The sequence below is a fragment of the Prinia subflava genome, chromosome 5 (genome assembly GCF_021018805.1).
Source record: "Prinia subflava isolate CZ2003 ecotype Zambia chromosome 5, Cam_Psub_1.2, whole genome shotgun sequence".
NCBI lineage: Eukaryota > Metazoa > Chordata > Aves > Passeriformes > Cisticolidae > Prinia > Prinia subflava.
Genome location: NC_086251.1, coordinates 7,334,718 through 7,355,494, shown reverse-complemented (window position 1 = coordinate 7,355,494; position 20,777 = coordinate 7,334,718). Strand labels below are relative to the sequence as shown.

The 20,777-nt window shown below is 42.5% G+C and overlaps 1 protein-coding gene across 1 annotated transcript in view; it reads right to left on the bottom strand.

The window, feature by feature from the left end:
* Positions 1–18,235, bottom strand: part of GALNT18 (polypeptide N-acetylgalactosaminyltransferase 18) — a 212,844-nt gene extending 194,609 nt beyond the window's left edge. Inside the window, exons 1-2 of the mRNA XM_063397923.1 lie at positions 17,572–18,235; positions 17,157–17,422 (exon numbers count right to left, since the gene is read on the bottom strand). Of these exons, the coding sequence (XP_063253993.1) occupies positions 17,157–17,391 (235 nt within the window). The 5' untranslated portion in view covers positions 17,392–17,422; positions 17,572–18,235. The remainder of the gene's footprint in view (positions 1–17,156; positions 17,423–17,571) is intronic.
* Between the last annotated feature and the right edge of the window lie 2,542 nt (positions 18,236–20,777).

The following is a 20,777-nucleotide window of genomic DNA, read 5'->3' as shown; positions in this document are numbered from 1 at the left end:
TGTTGCCTCCACAGTAAATTTTCAGACTTCATTTGCAGAATGAGGGAATTCTCCTAACAAGGAGTGAAACATTTGCTACAGCACTAAATTACATTACAGAAAACCACAGAAAATATATGCTTTACCAAGCAACCATGCTGTAGTCATCAAATGAAATAAGATTTGCTTCAGAGACAGGTTTCAGTCATTGTCAAGACAATCCATAACTCTACAAAAGCCTGCTAGCTGAACTTTTGCCAAGGTAATACAAAGTACAGAGCTGACAGCATCAACAACTGATGGGCTATCAGAGTTTTCCTTAATAGGCCAAATTACACTTTTTTTTTTTTTTCTTCCTGAACTGGACATGGTAACCCTGCAAATATGCCTGCCCTGCCACCTTGAAATGGCAGACAATTTCAAAAAGGAGGATTGAAACTACACCTGCACCATAAAAATCTGGCCCCAAAAAGAAACACAGCACCTTCCTTGCACATCTTTGTTTCTTCTTTATGAATTTAAAAGTATAAGGTAGCATTCCCCGTGCAGTGCAAAGCAAGAAAAGGAAGTGCACCCAAACTAGTGACAGAAACAAGCACCACGAGGGCCCCAGTTCCACTGTGTACAAAATTGTCACAAGGTCAGCTGGTATTTTGCCAAAGCAGTTAGCATATAAATTGAGCCTAAACAAAAGGAGATAAGTATGTCCTTTGGCAAAGAAGATTCCCAACAAAAACAGCAAAAGAATTTCCATTATGGAAGAAAAAAAATGCTCTTATTAAAAATGTAACAACATTTACCTTCCTGCTGCAAGCATTCTTTTAGCCATTCTGTTTATGGCACAGGGTCCCAAACAGTGTCAAGTTTCTGTGGTTTGTTTCAGAAAAATATTCATACACAGGCTGATTACTATAGATCCCCAAACCAATTTGCCATGTAAATGTAACGACAGATTGAATTTGACAAGCCTCCTTCTAGAACAGTAAACACTGAAGCTTTTGTTTAGGGATATTAATCAGCTCAGCAAGCTCAACGTGTCACCTGTGCCAGAATGGAAGAAAAATCATCCCCACCTGCTGGTAGACAGCCACCAGTAACATCCAAAGGAGGCAGGACCATTCCCTTCAAGAATGACTCAGGATCCCGGCTATTCCAACAGGCAGGTTTCCACCAGACCCTCATCTTTCCTGTATCTGATCATCCCACTAGCAATAATGATCCTGCTCCAATGGCTCTGGAGGTCCAAATGGAAATCTGGGAGAGCTCTCTGCAAACTGAGAACTGCCAATCCAGGTAAATGTTACAATTCCCTACAGACCGGCTCAGGGGCCTGTCTTCACCTTAACAGAGTGTGAAGACAGTGCTTACTGCTCTGAGAATATATTCTGTCTCAGAAAGCTGACTTTAATTTAAGAATAGTTAGAAAACAGATGTCAGGGAGTAGTACACCAAAATTGTTAACTGCAGCTTGGTCATCAGCAGATCTTACTGACATTCTTAGCTCCTGTTGCTCAGTGGCAAAGAACTCTATTGACAATTTGTTTTCAAGTTCAGGCTCCTGTAGAAGGGCAAATGATTATGTAAAAATCAACTGGCTAACCGAAGTGATGAAACCAGTGCTCTGAGAAATGCCAAAATGCCACCTGCAGCTGCAAAAAGCTGATTTCTTATAGGATACCACATGTGCCCAGAAAACAGGAAAGACCTTCAGATAGTGACAGAAATTATACTCCATGAATTCAGACACTGAAAACTTATCTGTCCCACGGGGATGGTGTATGTTTTGAAATTGCCAAGCTTGTAATAAATAAGCCTGAAGCGTGTCAAAAGCTCAGCCCTTCCCACTGACTGAGGCTCCCAAGCTCTGCAAGTGTGCACATGCAACCTGGTGATTTCCCATCCAGTTTTCACTTATTTACATCCTCTGGTCCTTGCAAATGGAACAGTTGGCTCCTGAAATGAAGACTGGGGTGGTGAACACCCATCTTGGTTCCCAGAGATGCTGAATTCCGACAGCCACTCGAATTCCTGCTCACAGCCTCCGAGAGCCCACGTGATCCCGCCAAGCTGAGCAAATGGACAGTCAGCTCAGATGCTCCTCTGCACAGTATCTGGAAATAGCAGAGCACACTTTCTGTCTCATTTACTAATACTGCTGCTAATTTTGCTGTGGCCCAGTTTCTCGTCCATCTGCAATCAGAATTCAGTTTAGCTGATGGAAAAGGAAACGCGCTGCAGCACAGGCCAGGATCAGGCAGTCACCTCAGCAGAATGAACAGGCCCATTTCTGCTCAGAAATTCTTCCCAAAAGCTTAGGAAGGACCCAGGACATGATTAAATAAATCAGGTCACTGAGCACAAGAGCAGATAACGCCAGTTTTCCTTTGGACTTAGTTCTGGGGTTAATGTGAGTGCTTTTGAAAATTTTGCAATGTTCAGGAAAATTACTGGGAGCAGGTGAGTGTTCTTTCCCATGTACACTGTCTGACAGTGAGAATTAATAAATGCAGCTTTTCAACTGGCACAAGAGAGTACCTACAGTGTCTCCCTCTATTAGTTGGAGGAGACTTATATGGATATAGTTATTTCCAAGATTTTTAACCTCTGATTACATCAATTTGATTGCTAGATTCCAAAGTGACTAGAAAGGTAGATGGATTGCTTTCTTAATAATTCAGGTTCAGAAATAAAAAATAGAAAGCTTATGAGATAACCCAGCAGGTATCTGATTCCTCCTTTTAATGCCAACATTACTGGTAATAATTTTAGGCAATTACATCATAATAAAAACCTATTGTGTGAATTCCTCCGAATTTCTATTAGCTGGTGTTTTACCTCCAGCTCCCTATGTGAAAACTCTGAAGTATGCCTCAAGCAATTTCATTTTTTTTTTGAAAGGTAACACACACTAAAGGAGATTAAGCAGTGGAGGCTCCAAAGTAACTTACAGAATAAAAAAACATTCAAAACATATCTAAGAGACCTATAGAAATAGGACAAGTTTTTTAAAAAATATTTTACTGGAATTCTGCTCCTCTGACAGCTGTGTGTTTTGTCATCATTTCTAGTTTGAAGTTGTCATGATTTGACTGCACTTTTTGTGTCAGGTAAGAGGCAGTGCCTAAAACATGTCAGGGCAATCAAGACCCAATTTAAAATATACATATCAACAAACAAAGTCATTCATGAAATTACCCACACTGAACAACTGGAAACAACTTGCATTCAGACCATGGAGCTTCTCTTACAATTCTATATTGGGCTCCAGGGCATTCAAAGAATGGCATTCTCGAGGAAGTAGAAAGGAAGCATGTTGGCCAACTGGCTGCTTCCACATTTCTGGAAAATAAGTTATAACAAGAACATAAGGAGACTAACCTTACCATCCATGGCTTTTTAGTAAAGTGCATCATGTTGCTGGAGAGAAATCAATTTTCATTCCCCCTTATGCTATTTTGCATTGTAACTACTCACTGAAATTTGGCTGCTCACAGAGTTTAGCACAGATCTTTTTAGCAGTCACTTAGTTTTCAAAAATCTCTTTCCAAGAGACAGGCAGCATGGAAGTCCTGCACATTTCTACCAGACATCCCATGGCCTCACTTATCTTTTCCTAACTACTTTTATCTGCAAGTTGCCCAAGTCCACCAACTGAAAACTCTTAACTTATTACAACACAGGTGCACAAGGTTTAAATAATAAGGGGAAGGGGGGTGGGGGGAACCACTCCAAGAAAACAGAAGATATTAATTAGGTTTAATAACAGGAAAAAAAAATTGAAAAGGGGAAAAGTGGTAAAGGGGAAAAGATCATCATGCTCTTCACTGGGCCTCAAGCACATTCTGCCACGTGGCATTGCTGCAGTGGTTTAAACTATTTAAATTTTCAACCAAATTCTATTTGCTTGACTGCAACCTCCTTTGTATCTCTAGTCAATCCATTTTAGTTCACCTTTTGGGTTTGGAGCTGCAAAGGCAAGCTGAAACAAGAACATTGCTAGACATGAGATGACTTGAAAACACATCCTGGTGATCAGTGCTGGGAAAAGGAATGTGGCCCAAACACTGTGCTCAGGCCTCAAGGATCAATACCAATAGTTACCCGTAGGAAAATTATGTTTGTTCACTTCAAGGGGGGTGCAAGACTTCCTTTTAAAATACTGGAACTGAAAGTTGGGAAATGTAAATGTGTAAATTCCTTCAGCTGGGGCCTTCTACTCCCAGTATTATTCCTGTTGTCTAAGGTGACTTCATAAAATTGCATTTTTATTTTTTATATTTTGTATCTCAAAGACAGAGCTACCCATTCCTATGAAATAAAGAGGACTTCTTGAGTTTATTTTAATAGCAGTGAAATGGGTATCTTGTTTCGAATTGGCCCTTCTAGGTAAATTGCTTGAACAAATCCTTCTTGTTGGATGATAATTGAATGAGTATGGAGAATTTTGACAGTTCCAGGTGTCAAGAAGTTGGGAGAAAATAACATCTGTTCTCATCAAATAGCAGAAAGGCAAATTCAAAGTCACTCTTAAACGTGTGGCATAAACATTGAACAGAGAGCAAAAGAGATCCATTAAAAATATTTTTAAAGCAAAACTACTCTCTTTTCTTAGCTGAATATAGCAAAGCTAAACTGCTACAACCTACATTGTTGTTTTATCATTTTTTCCCTGTCATCCCTCTCACTGTCACAAGTTGCCATTGTGGCTAAGCCCCTCCCATTGTCTGCACCACATTCGCTGTGAAAACAGCCAGACAATGCCATGGCACTCACTGACACAAGAACAGCCTGGCTGCCAGCTCAGCACCAGTCTTAAAAATAGCCAGGCACCAGGGAACACATCATGTTTGCCACTGCCTGGAATTTGACATGGTCTTTTACATCATCACTCCTGCAGTAATTACTTTCTCTTCTATGCTAGTGAATATTTGATTCTTCTTTCCCTTGCCCATCTTCATGCCTCGGACCCAGTGCTTACACGGTGACAAGAAAAAAGGAAATGCACAGATGTGAGGCAAGGCAGAGCCCCCGTACCTGATCCCGTGGGTAACCCGGGGGACAATCCTGGGGCATCAGAGGGGACACAGAGGAGAGTCCCTGCTTTCCACACTGCCCTGCACAGATCACTGCTCCCTCCCCAGCCCCACCGTGCCTCAGATCCGTGAGCTAACACAGCATGGCCATGACAGCAATTTGTGTGGGTCCGACAGAGAGAAGGTTTTAGAGCGAGGACCTTGAGTGCAGTCACACTGAGAACTCAGTCCAGGGGCTCTCTGTTGCATTCTTTCCATGGGAAGAATGCAGTCTAAAAATAATAATTTAATATCTATCAGCATCTTAAGGTTTTTAAGGTAAGGAAAATAATCTTATGACAGAACAGCCACTCCCAGGACTTCCTCGTTCTTACTTTCAAATAAAAACCTTGTATCTTTTTTTCTTAGTAACAGAAAGGGTGTGAAGGTACACTGCCTTCAGAGATGACTTTACTACTTAAAAGTTGCTCTTAATTGGATAATTAGAAATGATAATCCAGTTGCTGATGAAGCAAATGCTCAGAATTATCTTCCACTGAATCTGAGCTGACACACAGAGCACTGAATAACTCTTCCTCTCTGTTCCTTCTTGACCTAAGACAAATACGCTTTTTTTTTTTTTAAGGAAGCTACATGGCATTCTTACCTGGCAAAGCCAGCCACAGAAGTCAGGTTAAATCCACAAGGTTTTTGTCTTAACCTGCCAAGGAACATTCCCCGTGGCTGACCCAACACTTCAAACATTCTGAGAGCTCTTGCTCCTGTAAGCATTCTGTTCCCAACTTCAGGACAGCCACTCACAGCCCGAACGCTGCTCACACAAAGGTCTTTGTAAAAAACAGCAATCAGAAAGTCACTGGTGAGCAGAACTCGGCATAATCCAAAGCAATATCACTCTCCACGATCACCCCAGTTTTGTGTTTACCACCTCATTATTTTAGCAGGGCTTGGGGATTAGTCTGTAGCCTACGCTTAACCCATGGAGTTAGTGACTGCAGGCAGGTATTTATCTCCCTGCTGCAGGCACACAGAGAGTGCCTTGGGCTCAGTGGCTGCTTATCCATCAATCCCTGCGACAGGGATGCAGGTGGTGAGCACACAGCCACGTGGGACAGTGTTTGGAATTGCACTTCTGCACCACAGCTCCTCGTGCCACTCTTGCTTTTTCGCCACAGACAACATCTCTCTCCCCATAGTGTGAAGACAATCCTGGTATATCACAAGGTATTGCCACCTTTTGCCAGACCATAACAGAAGCTTTTGTTTTCCTCTTCATCTCAGAACACAAAGAGAAATGGTCTTTGAAATATATTTAGGCTAAACATTTTTTTTTTCTCAATGTTAATTTTCAGGAATGTTGCCAATCCACTTTTAGCAGATGGTTTGCTATTTAATGTCTCTAGGCAAGCAGAAAAGCTGTAATCAATAGAATCAAAAGGAATGTTGAGAAATTACATGCAATTTTACAAAATCAAAGGCATTTCCTACATATTGTCAAGCAGACAAAAATATATTGACATGTTGTTACTGCAAGGAGCTGAAGAATGTTTCCCACATTCCAACACTGAATTTCCTTTTACGTATTTTCAAGTCTCCAGGTTTCCTCACAACAAGGAATTTTACCCTGTCATAAATTTAGAAATTCTCCAAGAGCATCTTAATTAAGTAAAAAAGAATCCAGGGCTGAGCAGTTAAAAACCTACCCTCAAGAGCTGGCAGTGCCCACATGAAAAGCTTTACCTCTGCTTACTTCTTCTAACACAAAATCAATGGTGTGGCTCCCCATTCTCTCAGGGGCCCAGTATTCCACCTGCATCTGCAGTCATCCAGGAAAAGAGACAAAATAGGCAAGGAATCAGCCTAGCCACCAGCTATCACTCACTTACTGCAAAGAGCACTGACAACGGTCTGAAAACCTGATTCCAGCACTCTTCAGGCAATGCTTCCATCCTCTGCACTTCCAGACAGAGATATTTTGCAAACACACTCCCATGTGCTTATCTAACCAAGCTTTTGCATTACCACTTACAAACCCTTCCCTGTAAGCCCCTGTCAGGGAATGGTGGAGCCCCTTCCTACCCTCCAGACAAGACACATGGATCCTTAGCTGAACCATGTTTCTAGAGAGAGGTGTGTACTAGTCTGAAAGCAAAACCAGTGAGACTCCAAGTCAGAAACACAATTTAATAGAGAGAGAAGAAACAAACAACACAAGGGTAAAAATAAGATAAATGCAATAGCACAAAGGACCACTGACAGAGTCAGAATGCAAACCTGACACCCTGTTGGTCAGGGTGTTGGAAGCAGACAGAAGTAAGTCCTCCCAGAGTGACAGAAGTGGCTCCGTTGAAGCAGAGATGATCCTCAAGAAAGGGGCAGTCATCCTCTGGGAATCCAGTGGAAACAGGCTGCCTTGGTGTTTGGGATTGTAGTTTTATCCCGGTGGAAAGGCTTTGGCTCCTCCCGCTGGGTGGAGCATCTCCCAATGGGATGAGGTGATGTTATCAGTCCTGTGAGAGCCTTCAATGGCCCATTCCCAGGGGATGTCCCTGGGAGGAGGATGGGTGCAGGAAGAGATAAGAAGGCTCTGCCTTATCTGGTGTTATCAGGTGTCCCATTAACAGAAGGCATCTCCCTCTTTCCACCCCTAGAGTTACAAGAGATAAGGAACAATATCTCCCAACCGGCTTCAACAGATGAAAATAGAATACACATTTTTGGTTATATTTTTCAACCCAAGACAAGGTGTCATATAGAAAATATTTTAGATATTGTTAACATTTCCGTATTCATATATCTAAATTTTTGTCTCAGTACTTCAATGAGAGAAGTAGAATCAGCACTGTGAAGGTCCTTTTAACAAATATGATGTCTTTTTATGTAAGAAAGACATGAGCTGTGCTGAAAACTCGTGTGTTGATAGAATTGCACTTACAGGAAGTATAACAATGAATCAATGAGATTTAAATGTTTCCATACCAAAAGCATTCCTGTTACAATGACAGCAACTGGGAATGATGTATCCAAATATAAGTCTTCTGTTGTCATTTTGTTGTAGTTCTTTCTGGTCTTCCTGCTTTTAGTGCCTAAATTCATCCATTTTCTCAGCATTGCATACAAGTTTACTCATCCCTTTAGAACTTCTGTTTGGGTTTTTCTACTGCTGGTTTGTTTGGTTTATGCCTAACAGTTTGAAATTCATTTTAAACTTGTACAGCTTTACAGCCACATGAAAACATTAGCTAAACAGAAGCTCAAAATACCTCATTCTGTTACATCTAAGTTTAATGATGTCATAATCCTTTATGGCTGACATCATGTTGTAAAGTCACAGAGTTCTAACTGTGAAAAAGCAGGATCCAAACAATAAGACACAATTATAACACTGGAGACAAAGAGCAGCACAATTTTGGCTTCAGGCCCAGTATTTTGCTTATGATAGTCTGGCTGTATGTAAAAAAAAAAAAAAAAATCTTACTTCATTAAAGGTGCTACACATGTTTTATAAGATTCATATGAACTAAATAAATAGATTTAAGTCTTCAACTTTTGAATGCCAGATTTGGGGTTAATTAACAAGCAAATACTCGTAGCAATCTACTAGATGTGAAATTGGTTTTGAGAGCGACAGGAAAGCAAAAGGCTTTCAGAAGAGAATCAAAAATGGAGCATCGCTTCTTTCCACTCCATGGAAACTCACGAGCACCAGTTTCAATAAAACCAGTGGGGAATCCAGAGTTTCCACTCAGTAACTGCAATTTCGTATCAACTAGAAAAGGATAAAACATTCAGGTAGTCTTGTGCAGCCTGTAGCTTTTGTACTTCTCTCTTCCTTGACCCTCTTTGTCCCCCAAACTGTTAAATGTGAACACATCTTCTAATCAGAAATTCCACAGAAATTACAGCATACTACTCCCACACCCTTCACTTGAGCAACTTAAAATATTCCTGTTAGCACAAGTAGAAGAAGGAAAGGCTGGCATAATATGATCATTCCATCTACAGCTGGTTAAATTATAAATACCTCAGAGAAAGACAAATACACAGAACAAAGTTATTTTAAAAATGATTCTGTGCTCAGTTCTGCAACCGCTTTTTATTCTGTGCACAGAGAAATCCCAGAAGACTTTTTCTTCAACCATAATTTCAATGCAATGAAATGATAATCCTGTAATGGATGAGTACAGACTCACTGAGTCTGCAGTGCTTGAAAAGTTTATCTGACAGTTTTAAAGGTAAAAGTTTAGCATGCCTCCAGCATGCCAAATCTTCTTGCAAAGCCTCTGGCAAGTCTTGACTTGACGCAGAAAGAAAAGCTTCAAAGCAATTTGAATCCACCATGAAAGCAGGGACAGGTAATTCTATGCATTAGTTGGATGATTCATGAAAGAGATCTTTAGCTAGATTCAGATTACATATGAGCAAGTAACACAGTCTAAAAATCTGTATTATCTCCCTAAAATGAAGACTAGAATGATCATTTATCTATAAAGAAAAAAAACTCACCAGAAATACTATCTTTTTCTTACACTCCTCAGAAAGCTGCTTATAGAAATCCTATTTTCTCAAAGATCACCTGTGACAGCTGTAATAAAAGGAAAACTCAAACATTCACATTTAAAATATGGGGCTTGATTCAGGAGATAGGAAATGTCAAAACCAAAACTACAACAGGATTTCCACACCCCTACTGACATTGCCAACACAAGGTCACTGAGCTCCTGAATTTCCAGCATACAAGCAGTTGTGTGGTATTTAAGATGTGCTAATTAAAATGTGCATGTTGGGAGGGCTACTTAATCTCATACTTCAGGGCTCACGTCAGCCTCAAATTTGTGTCACTGGACAACAGATGTGGCTGCTGCAGCACACCTCAACATCTGGCTGCTGCAGGACTCACACTCCCTGGGCTCCTCCTGGGGGAGAAAGGGCCTTGTGTCTGATTCTTCTGGGCACTCAAAGCTGGCACCAGCAGTCAGTAAAAGTGGGGCCATGGCAGTTCTCTCCATCCCCCTCCTCTGCCCTGCTCCTGCACACCTCATCCTTAGGGATGAAGGCTCCGAGTCAGGGCTTCACTACACGTTCACATGGCACTGATCACAGGATAGCTGGGATTCCTGCCAGATGCCACAGCATTGTTGCCATAGAAATAATACATTTTTAAAATCTCATGTGTTTAAAACACACTTGAAGTAGCAACTATAGCAAGAAACCCTCACAGACTTGAGAGGGCACACTGGCATTTTAAAGGCAGAGCACTTCAAGGTGGCAGCTTGGACCTTCCACCTTCATATTCCAAAAATTGAAATCATAATATTCTCATTTGTTAATTTTCAAAGGCAACCAAAGGAGATGCTGGAAGACTGTAACAATGACCATCATGGCTTCAGCTCCTAAACATCTCTGCCTTTCCCTCAGAAAACTGAGGATATCATGTTAGAAATAGCACTTTAGTTACAAAACACCAGTTGAGCAGAGAAAAGCTGTGGAGAAAACAGAAATAAAATGTCGTTTCACAGAGAGCACATCTGCATTGCACAAGTGTAGGACAGATTTAGGTATAGATAACAGCAGCATGAAGTCAAAGCATTGAGCTTCATGTACCTGAGAATTCCAGTGTCTATGCAGAATATCCACACTAATCCAATATCTTGGTACTGGGCTGTTCATCAGGTTGCTAAAAGGAAGCAGCCCAGAGTTTTTAGAGACTGCAGAGCTTGCACTGCAAGGCCAAGGGCAGCACAGAAAGATACCTCCAGAGATGATTAAAAGGGAAATAATACAGCAGATGAATGAAAAGGGATCTGCCTCAGAGGAATGAAGTTAGTTTTCACAATACGAAGGTACTTTTCACTCTTGCATTAGACAGAAATAAAAATTCATTCATTTTGTTAATTGTGGACCAGAAAATCACCTCACTGCTCTGGACTCAGGGACAACTCCAAGGCACCACAGAGCCCAGCCTCCAATCTCCAGGCCAAGTGTGGCTGACAACATAATCTTATGGCTGCAAGAAACAAGGACAGCCATTAACCAGCCACAGAGGATTCATGTCCCATTGTGTCCCTTTCCACATTCCATGTATCAATAGCAGATAATCAAGTTCCTGGGCTGTTCCAGAGACAAATAAGGATCCTGCACCACCCTCAGGAGGCAGCTAAGCCATCTTTCACAACTGCCCCTCTGTCTCAAGATTTGAGCCCAATATTTGCCTTTTTAAATCACCACAGATTTTCTGTACATCATGTCTCTAACATTCAGACGGATAACACCGGCTTACCCCACCACCCCAAGCTTGTGCACACTTTCACAATGCAACACTGAGGACCCAGATCGAGTAAATTGCTTCTGTGACTTGCCACAGGCAAGGGAGAAATGCTAGGGGGAGAGAGACAAAAACTGCCCCACGTGATGCTGTGAGAGAGCAAGAGTCCAGGACCAAGCTGATCTCTCACACATTACACACAATTCCCAGCAGCTGTGTGTAGGTCTTGCTTCATGTTCCTTTTCAGACGTGTTTACCTCTATTCTGGTCATACAGACAAAAATCACTCGTTAGTACTGAAGTGGGCAGAGCAAGCTGGCAGGAAAGACCTCAGCTGGAACCCCTGCACAGCTGCAGGCTGCTGGTGCCAACCTGAGCAACACAGCCCAAAGTGACACCAGAGTGGCACAAAGGAAGCGCTGAGTGCAGAACCTGAACAGCTCTCTCCATCCCTGCTCAGCCCATCCATGCTCTGCTCAGACACTGCACTAAAAACCCTCCTCCTTCCACTGAGGCTGCCCCATTATGCAGAGATAAATGTCAACAAAAATGAAATTTTTCAGAGAAACAGGCATACTTTTCTAGTTTAGCAATGAGGGAATTTATGGCAGGCATGGAAGTCACAGCTCTGCTCCTCATTTTTTTTTTCACCTTTTGTTGAAGACTTCATTCATGTGAATTTCAGAAATTGTCATGATTGAAGGAAACGGAATCCAGGTCAATTCCCAACTACAAAGCTGTCATTCACTCTCACTCTGTAACCAAGTAAAACTTTTCTTGTTTCTGTCAAAAGGAACAATCTTGAATACATCTGCCATGCCATTTCCAGTGTATAAACCTGAAGAAACAGAGCAATCTAGACGACAATCAGAGAAATAGAAAACCAAAAAAAAGAGAAACCTCATTCTGAAGAAAACAACTTTAATCATGAAAGGAATCATTCAATATCCAGCAATGAAATCCAGTTACCTTAATAAGGCCAAACTACCACTCCTCAGTTTTGCCCACTGCATCCTAATCCCAGTGACATAAATCCTCAGTGGAAGAACCAGCAATAATATAATTAGAAGGGAGCTAAAGATATTAAAAGCACCAAAAAGTTAATTTTAATAACAGTAAGAATATACTATCAAGGTTAGTCAACAAAATCAATTACATTGAGTCTTCAGTAGATTGTCCTTGAAATACCTACACCTCCAGTGTTGCTTGAAAATTTACAGCAAATTAAGTCTTCCTGTTGAAATAACTCTATTAAAGGTTCTTTAGTGTGCTCATCCCTAAGCATGGAAGAACATGAAAGTTAAATTCCAATTAATCTGCACTGACATGCAGCCATCTAGAATGACTTGAGAAGTCACAGTCTAAAGAGGAAAAATAATGGGATTAATCCTGCCTGTCTTACATATGCAAGTAGTTGCTTCCATTGCAATTAGGTGCACTGGGACAGCAGATCTCTGTGCTTGTACAGAGACAGGGAATACAGAGCCCTCTGCAGTGGAGCAAGAGCTGAGTGTTCCCAGGGCTGCTGCCTGGTGCTCATTTGTTTCTCAGTGGAATAAACACGCTGCAGCGAGTGATAAACATGCCTAATTGCTTTTGAGCTTGAGGGAAATAAACTGGGGGGATTTAGCCATTAATTATTCCCAAAAGGAAAGTACCTCAGGAGTAAGAGACATGGTGGAGTGGCCATTTGAATCCTGGTGACCTTTTATGGAACCCACCTAGGGTTACTTAGACAGGCTACAAAGGACAGAAGACATTCTTCCTTGCGTTTGAGATCAAGAAATAAAGGGTAGATAGAAACACAACTTTTACTTATTTAAATTTTCCCAGGCTCAAATGAAGAGAGTGAGTTGACCTAGTTCCCAAGCTCAAAATATGCAGAGAGAACAAATCATTTCACCCTAACACCAGGATTGAGTGAACCACACACTGAGACCCCTCCCCTGTCCAGCTGACCACAGAGGGTGATCAGATATCCAACTGTGGGACAGCTAATATTAGCTCAAGTAAATCCACACAGCAAATCATTCTAAGCAGCAGAATGAAAGATAATGTAAACAACTCTTCTATCTCAAATTTTCCCAAGTCCACACAGCGCCTGATATTCCACTGATAAGAAGAGATGCAGCAGCTTGCAAGGATGGAGCACCAAAGTCCTGGCAGGACACAGATGTCTTAGCAACCATCCACGACCTTAACTAAGAATTCAGCTAATTCACAGAAATGAACTGTGTGTTACCACTTCCATTTAGATCTAGCCTATGTCCTAACTGTTTAGTAATTCTGTTTAGGCCCAAGGGGTTGGGAGGAGAATGGGGCAGGGGCAAGGAAGCAAGTTCATGTCATGGACTTCACAGTCTATAATTTTTTAAGATAATTCCGCAACAAAAACATCATCTGATTAAAACCAGGAAGGCTTAAAACTGCTAAAATGACATTTCATAATAAGACAGACAGGATGATGTGCAGCGGTGTTTTGAGTGATATGGGTTTAATCACAGCTTAGCTTTTCAAGGAAAATTAAACTGTGAACTATGATGGCCTAAAGTGAGGCTGCAGGAAACAGCACATTGCTCCCTTTTGGCTGGTGTTTTTCACTTTGTCACTGATACAAACTAAGTATCAGATTAAGAGCAGCCTGCCCACTCCCCTCATCTTCCAACTGCACGTACGACTTAGGGTGAGTTTTTGGTGTCAGAGCCAATGCGTGGTGCATTATTAAGATGAAGGATATGTTGTGATCTGTCTGAAGCACTCTTTATTGATTTTAATAATGTGAGAGTGTTTGGGGGTTTTGAGCCAGTTTGGTGTTTATGAACTCAACAGAACACAGATTCTTTTATCCCATTTAACACTTGTTAACCTCAGCCCTCTAAAGCACACTTTCCAGGAATACAGCTCAGTGCTGCTACGCAGTCCATGTGCCACATACCTCTGTCAGGCATGACAAGAGCTGCATTTTGCATCAAGCCACCCGTCTGGTCTTTTACTCAGTTTCTTTCATACACATAAACACACACACACAATTAATCTTGAAAAACACACCATCCTGTTTGCAAACTCCAAAGGAGGTGGGAACTAAAAGTTTCTCTCAGTGGGCTGCCTGCTAGCACGGAGCATGTGCCTCCTACTGAAGATCTGGGCTGGGGGGAAGGAGAATCTCCTTGGTACTGGCTGGGGAGCATCCAGATGTAAGTAACACCAAAATCCCACAACACACTGCCACAGAGAGTCCTGCAGGTCGCCATCACTGCAAAAAGGTAGAGTCACTCGACCAAAACCATCTTGTGAGCTGTGTCTGGCCACAAGCCAGGCGCTCAGGATTCCCCGGGTTCAGCCAGCTCAAGTTTCAGCATGGAGCTTCAGATCCACAGGATCCTTCTCTCTGTGGCCCAGGGTTTCCCTGCCCATACAGCTCCTTCCAAACACAAGGCACACCAGCTTTGATTCCCTCTGAACCTCTCTTAGCTGGAAATCTCTCTTCAGTCTGATGCTTTTCTTGCCATGAAAATGTCTCTTTAAAAATACATACTTTAAAAAGGGTTTTATATGAAGGCAGGTTTTATTTCTTCTCATTTCCAGGACACTTAATAAAATGTTACAAGATTGCAATTTATATGCTACAGGAATTCCCAGATGGCATCTAATCAAACAATTCAATCAGAAAGCAAATTAAAATGAAATATTAGCACTACCCCATGTGTAAAATGCAGCAGCCAAAGCTCTCTGGCATTTGCAGGATATCCTATGGAATGTAATTCTATTACCCGTGCTAATTTCATGCCTGTTCAGCATTGCAGAACATCTGAGCTATTGAGACCTCTCTCCAACACAAAAAAGAAGAGGTCCAAGGAAAAGTTTAATAGCAAACTACAGATAGCTTATAACCATATCTGGAACCATTACAGCGGCTGGTTTACTCAATTTCTGGCAACAGCTCTCAAAAATATAATTTCTTATAGCTGACCTTCAAGTTCAAATCAAACCCAGTCAAGTCTAGGATGTTTCTTTCAATAACTTCAGTGAGTTTTGCACCATGACCCAGAATTCACAGCACTTCACAGTTTTAGGCAAAATCTGATTGAAGTAATACCCTATTCTGCAGTATCTGCCATGGAAACTCCTGTGAGAAACCCAGTAATAATTGTTTGGCAAATAAAGGTACAGAAAATCCACTTTGAGCTAAGGATCTGTGATTTTCATTTTATTTGTTTATTTATCTTAAAGACTAAGTAGTTTCAAAGAGGCTTAAGAAGCTTGTCAAGCTTTTTTTTTTTTTTTTAAACTCCTAATATTGTAGTACTTACTTAGTACCAAACTGTTCACTTAGTTAATTTTGAAAGACCCTCTTCAACTTTAAAAGAAGCATTATTTGAGGAAAAAAACATCTGGTTTGGCTAATGGATAGTCACCCTCCCCCCCCCAAAAAAGCTTATGTTCTAATCCATGCAATTCTCTCCCCTGATTGAAGTGCACTTTTACTCTACAACTCTAAGAACTCGTGAGGAAAGGCACCAGTGCGGTTCCTTTCCTTGAAAACAGTTGTCAGTTTCCTTGAAAACACTTGCCAGTTTCCTTGAAAATAAACAAGGCTAGTTGAATTTCACACCAACAAACCTGAGGGAGTTATGCCCCAGCCTGGTAAGGGAAGTCCATTAACTTCGTGTATGTCGTTCTTAGCCAGAGCCTTTTGGAAAATCCCTGCCTTCATATATGCTTCCACAGTGCACTCCACTGGCATACAGACAAGAATACATTTCCTTTTTAAAATCCATTTCAGGAATCAAGAATAACTTAAGGACTGTATGGACTTAAAACTTGAAGAAGCTGCTGTAACCATTCTCCAGGGCAGAAAGAGGAAAAAAATATAAAAAGCAGCCTTTTACTCTTTTGAGCAAGATGACAAGACTATCTGAGAAATGAGTGCATACACAAAATGAATGGTGATATGCCATATTTAGGAAGATATAAACACAAGTCAAAGCAAAGTAGCTGGGCTTTAATAGCACTACAAAGTTATGTGTATTGGCAAGGAGGGAAGCCCAGCTCATACAGGATTACCCACCCTGCTCACTCCATTTCCTCCATATTCCCACAAGACCAGTAGGTCAAAGCTGCCTGGAAGCGAGCAAGATTTTTTGCACTGGGGACAGGTATCCTTCACCACATGAAACTACTTTTCTTTTTCAGATTTAGGAGAGACTAGAACTGGGGTTTGAGCATTCGGTGGAGGCTATGCAGAAGTAGAGGAAGATGGTACCTCTAGATTTTGTCCAGGTTCTCACCTACCCCCAAGGCTCCCTACCATCCAATTCACTTGGCAGGCTGAGACAGTGACGGTGTGATGCCATGCAGATGATGAAAACATGAAGGAAGACACTGAAGATCCCCCAGCAAAGCAAAAGTCATGTGAAATCCCAAACTCATGGGAAATAATCATATTCTCCCCCAGTGCCTTCCCACTTCAACCCTTCTCCCAGCGCACCCATTAAAGGGCGGTCAAGTTAAAAGGCATTGCACGAAAAGAGATTGCCCCGGTTATAATCCCGAGAGGCTGGCGGCACTACAGCGGCACTAAGGGAAAACCTTCCTCATCCCAAGGGAACACAGGGACTCAGCACGGATTAGCAGAGTCAGGCTCAGAAGGGGGGGAGAACAAGGATTCCACCAGCAGCAAACCATTTTGAAAAATAACAAACGGCAATAGAAAAAAAAAAAAAGAAGGAAAAATAAAAGACGAAAACGGCAAGATGGGCAGCGGGTCTCGGCTCCGAGGCACAGACACGACACACGGACACAGCCGACACACAGCGGAGGGGATGGAGCTGCACACGCAGAGGGGAGCGCAGGGCGAGCGAGCGGGGGCGAGGTGGTACCTTGGATGTGCTGCTTGATGACATTTTCCAAATGGTCCAGCCTTTCTATAATCCTTAAAGTGTCCCCTTTGTCTTCCTCTAACTTTTTTTCTGAGATCGGCTCCTGCACTTTCACGTAAACACTGGCAATGTAGTTGGTGACCCAGCCCACGTACAGCAGGCAGACGATGTTAGTCATTCCACTCAAAATCACGCAAGTGGACACTAAAGTTTTGGTTTTCCTGGTGCACACCATCCTGAGATCCCTCCATATAGCTCCAAAAATCCTGTGATCCAGAAAACAAAAATAAGCTGCGACGAAAAGCAATCCTTTCCCCCCTCTCCCCGAAACGGAGACCACTCCGAAGTCAGTACATTTCCATGCAAAAAAAAAAAAGTTCTCTAATCCGCAGAACAAAAAATACTTGTCGCCTACCTAGAAGGAGAGGTGGGGGGCGGGGAGGGCTGACAATTAGAATCCCGGCTCGGAGCACAGGCGAAAACAGCCCAAAGTTTGCGGCGGCAGCGCCGACCGCCGCCGGCGAGGCGCGCCCGCCGCCTCAGGCGCTGCCCGCCGCCCTCAGGCGCCGCCCCCCGGCCCGGGCAGCAGCGGCGCGGGCAGCGCGGCGCCCGAGCGGGCAAACTTTGTTCCCTGCGCCGCCGCTCCCATCGCGGCCGAGCCGCAGCCCCGAGCAGCCTGCGGGGAGCGGGGCCGGGCCGCGACTGACGGCGCCCGCCGCCAATGGGCGCCCAGCGGGGCGGGGACGCGGCGGGACCCACCTGCTCCTCGCTCCACACCGAGCCGGCCTCCCTCCCTCGCTGCCGAGGGATCCCCGGCCCGGAGAGGCGGAGGCGACAGCCGGGGGTGCCTTTGGTGCGCCCCGGGGCCGCTGGCACCCACAGGCGCCCATTTGCCTGAGGGGTGGAAGCGGAGACCGGCCCCGGGCTCCGCGGGGCTCCGGGCTGCTGCCAGCACCCACCGCCGCGATGTGCTGGGCTTTGAGCCTCCTGGCTGCCCGCTGAGGCTGCGAACACCGAATGGTTGCCGGCATCCGCAGCGGCGAGCCCGGATCCATCCGTGCATCGCCTCCCCCACCGCCCGAGGGACACGCTCGAGCCGAGAACATCCAGAATTAGCTCCAGTGTCAGGGGCAGGATCGGGAACTCGCTACTCAGTTCGGCACAGCCGTGCTGCTTTCCTCTCTTCGCCTCGCATTTTGCATTATTTTTGAAAACACAGTAAAAAGGCAAGTTCCCCTCAATATGAAATCTCACTGATTTGAGAGAAGGCACATGATGAATCTTTTCCATTCCTTTTAAATAAGGGCTTTTGTACTATATGAGATCATTTTCTTTTGATAGTCTCAAGACAGAAACGTAACCGGCGTCTCCAGTATTAGAAACAACGAGGCACGTGTTAATTAACATTCTAAAATTATTTTAGATGCTTACCCAATGGAAGCAAGAATACCAAACGCTGTGGACTGACTGCACGCCGTAGCCACGCTCCAGAACTGATGGTGCCGCCAGGGTTTGCCAGCGTGCAGAGCGCCCAGCAAGGTACCAGCACTCACTGCTCTGAAGCAGAAACGTGAGCGTTCAAACCCTTCAGCAGCTCCAATGTACATTGCAACATCTTAAGGGAAGTAAAAGCAGATGATTTGTCTTGAGGGTTGTTATTTTTAAATTAATTGCAAGCAAGACCCGGTATTCAAGAGAGAAGGCAGTCAACTGCCCTGCCAGAAGGCAGAATGACTTCTTCCTCTCCATCAGTTAGTACTCCATAGAAACAGTAAAAATGATGAGTACTCAGACACATACAAACCAGCAGCAACAGAAGCTGCAGTCAACTCTGCCAACAAAGCTGAAAAAACAAACTGCTCCCTCTGTCTTCTGAGCCTCTCTGAAAACTGACTGAAACCTTAGCCAGTTTAAAAGTGCTTCCCCCTGTGGTAAAGCTACAAGAGGTGAGCCCAAGAGAGCTCCCTTGGAAATTAGAATGTATAGCACAAGGTATTTGAATGAGAAAACAATATTTGCGTTTTAAGAAAAAATATTTTCAATAACACAGGGAATTTTGCTGGATAAAGCAGTCGATGAACAAGTTCAAGGTTTGTAAAAGACAAAACACTGACAGAATACATTAGAACAGTTCCACCCTGCAAGTCACTTAATCCGCTTGGTCTGCAATGAATGTTTGTCCACACCATCATTTATTGTCCTATTTCCTATCTTTGTGTAACACTTCAGTGTTAGAGCTTTGCTTCTGTAGCAACTGAGAGCAGGGAAGTGCTGTGGCTGAAGCCTTTAATAATAGTGTTACCTAGACTTCATTTAATCTTTGTAAACTCGGCCTGCAGTCACAAAATACGATTTCTTCAGCAATTCAGGCAGCATCCAGGACTTAGCCTGGGACTTCTCAATTTAAAGCATAACTTATCTGAAATCAGTCCAGGTAAGGAATGAGTAACAAGCATTAATAAATCACAATTTCCATGGAAATATATAAAATACTAAGCACTACCTGTTTTTATAAACAAATATGAACAGTACTTGTTACTAATGACTTTAGGCACATCCATAAGTGACACAAGCATTTGGAAAAAGATGGATATGTGTCTCACAACCTTATTAGGCTGCTCATAACAGTACATAATTAATTAACTTACAGTAACTATTAATAGTTCTTTAGCCTTTTGTTCCCATCAGATCTCTGATCATGATTAAAATATATTTTCATTTATAACCACATTCTCCTACAGCCAAAGCTGCACTCCTGTCTCCTAACTTGAGCCTTGATTTTACTGAAGCTACTCTTAAAACTGACTTCATAGCAAAACCTCCAGATGCTTTGATACACAAAAAAAATACACTTGCTTTCATGCCTCTGGTAACAACATTCTAGACAGGTCCCTTTAAAAGTCTTCTTTTATGGGTTTATACAAAGTTGGAGGTATCCAAGTGTATGCCATTTAGAAACTGGTTGGTTTTGTCACTTTGATTTATTGTTTAGTATTACAATCCAGATGAGACCCCTTCATGCAACATATTACATAAATACATAAGCAGCCCACTTTAATAATTTGATGGGAACAAAAACAGGAAAAAGGAACAATAGGAGAATAGAAATGCTGCCAGCATCACATTATAGTCAGGGAGAAAATTAGGTGGCAAAACCCTTAAATGTTTCTTTTCTGAACATTTAAATTATAGGGGAGCACAAGGTCTATGAAATATTTTCTCTTAAATCAAAGTGATGTTTTCTGCTTCAGGTGTTTAAGCTTGAGGCAGTACAATCTATGGTGCAGGCTATTAAAATAGGTGTCATGATTTTATCCTTGTCCTGATACTGCTGTGCTATGTCATGCTATGCAAATTATTTTGTGTAATTATTTCACATTTCATAAAACATTTATGTATTACAGGCTTTAATGTGGATTTCCCCCAATTACACTGCTGTAATAGGACACCATTTCAAATGGTGCTGAGGAAATATTAACCTCACAATCTAGTAAATAATGCAAGATAAGTGGCAGCTGTAAAGTGACCTATAAGAAATTCGGTTAGGATTTCTTACTTATCATTACAGTTCATGGAAGGGAAATGTTTAAGAACTGTATTTTTATTGCTGCATTTTGATGC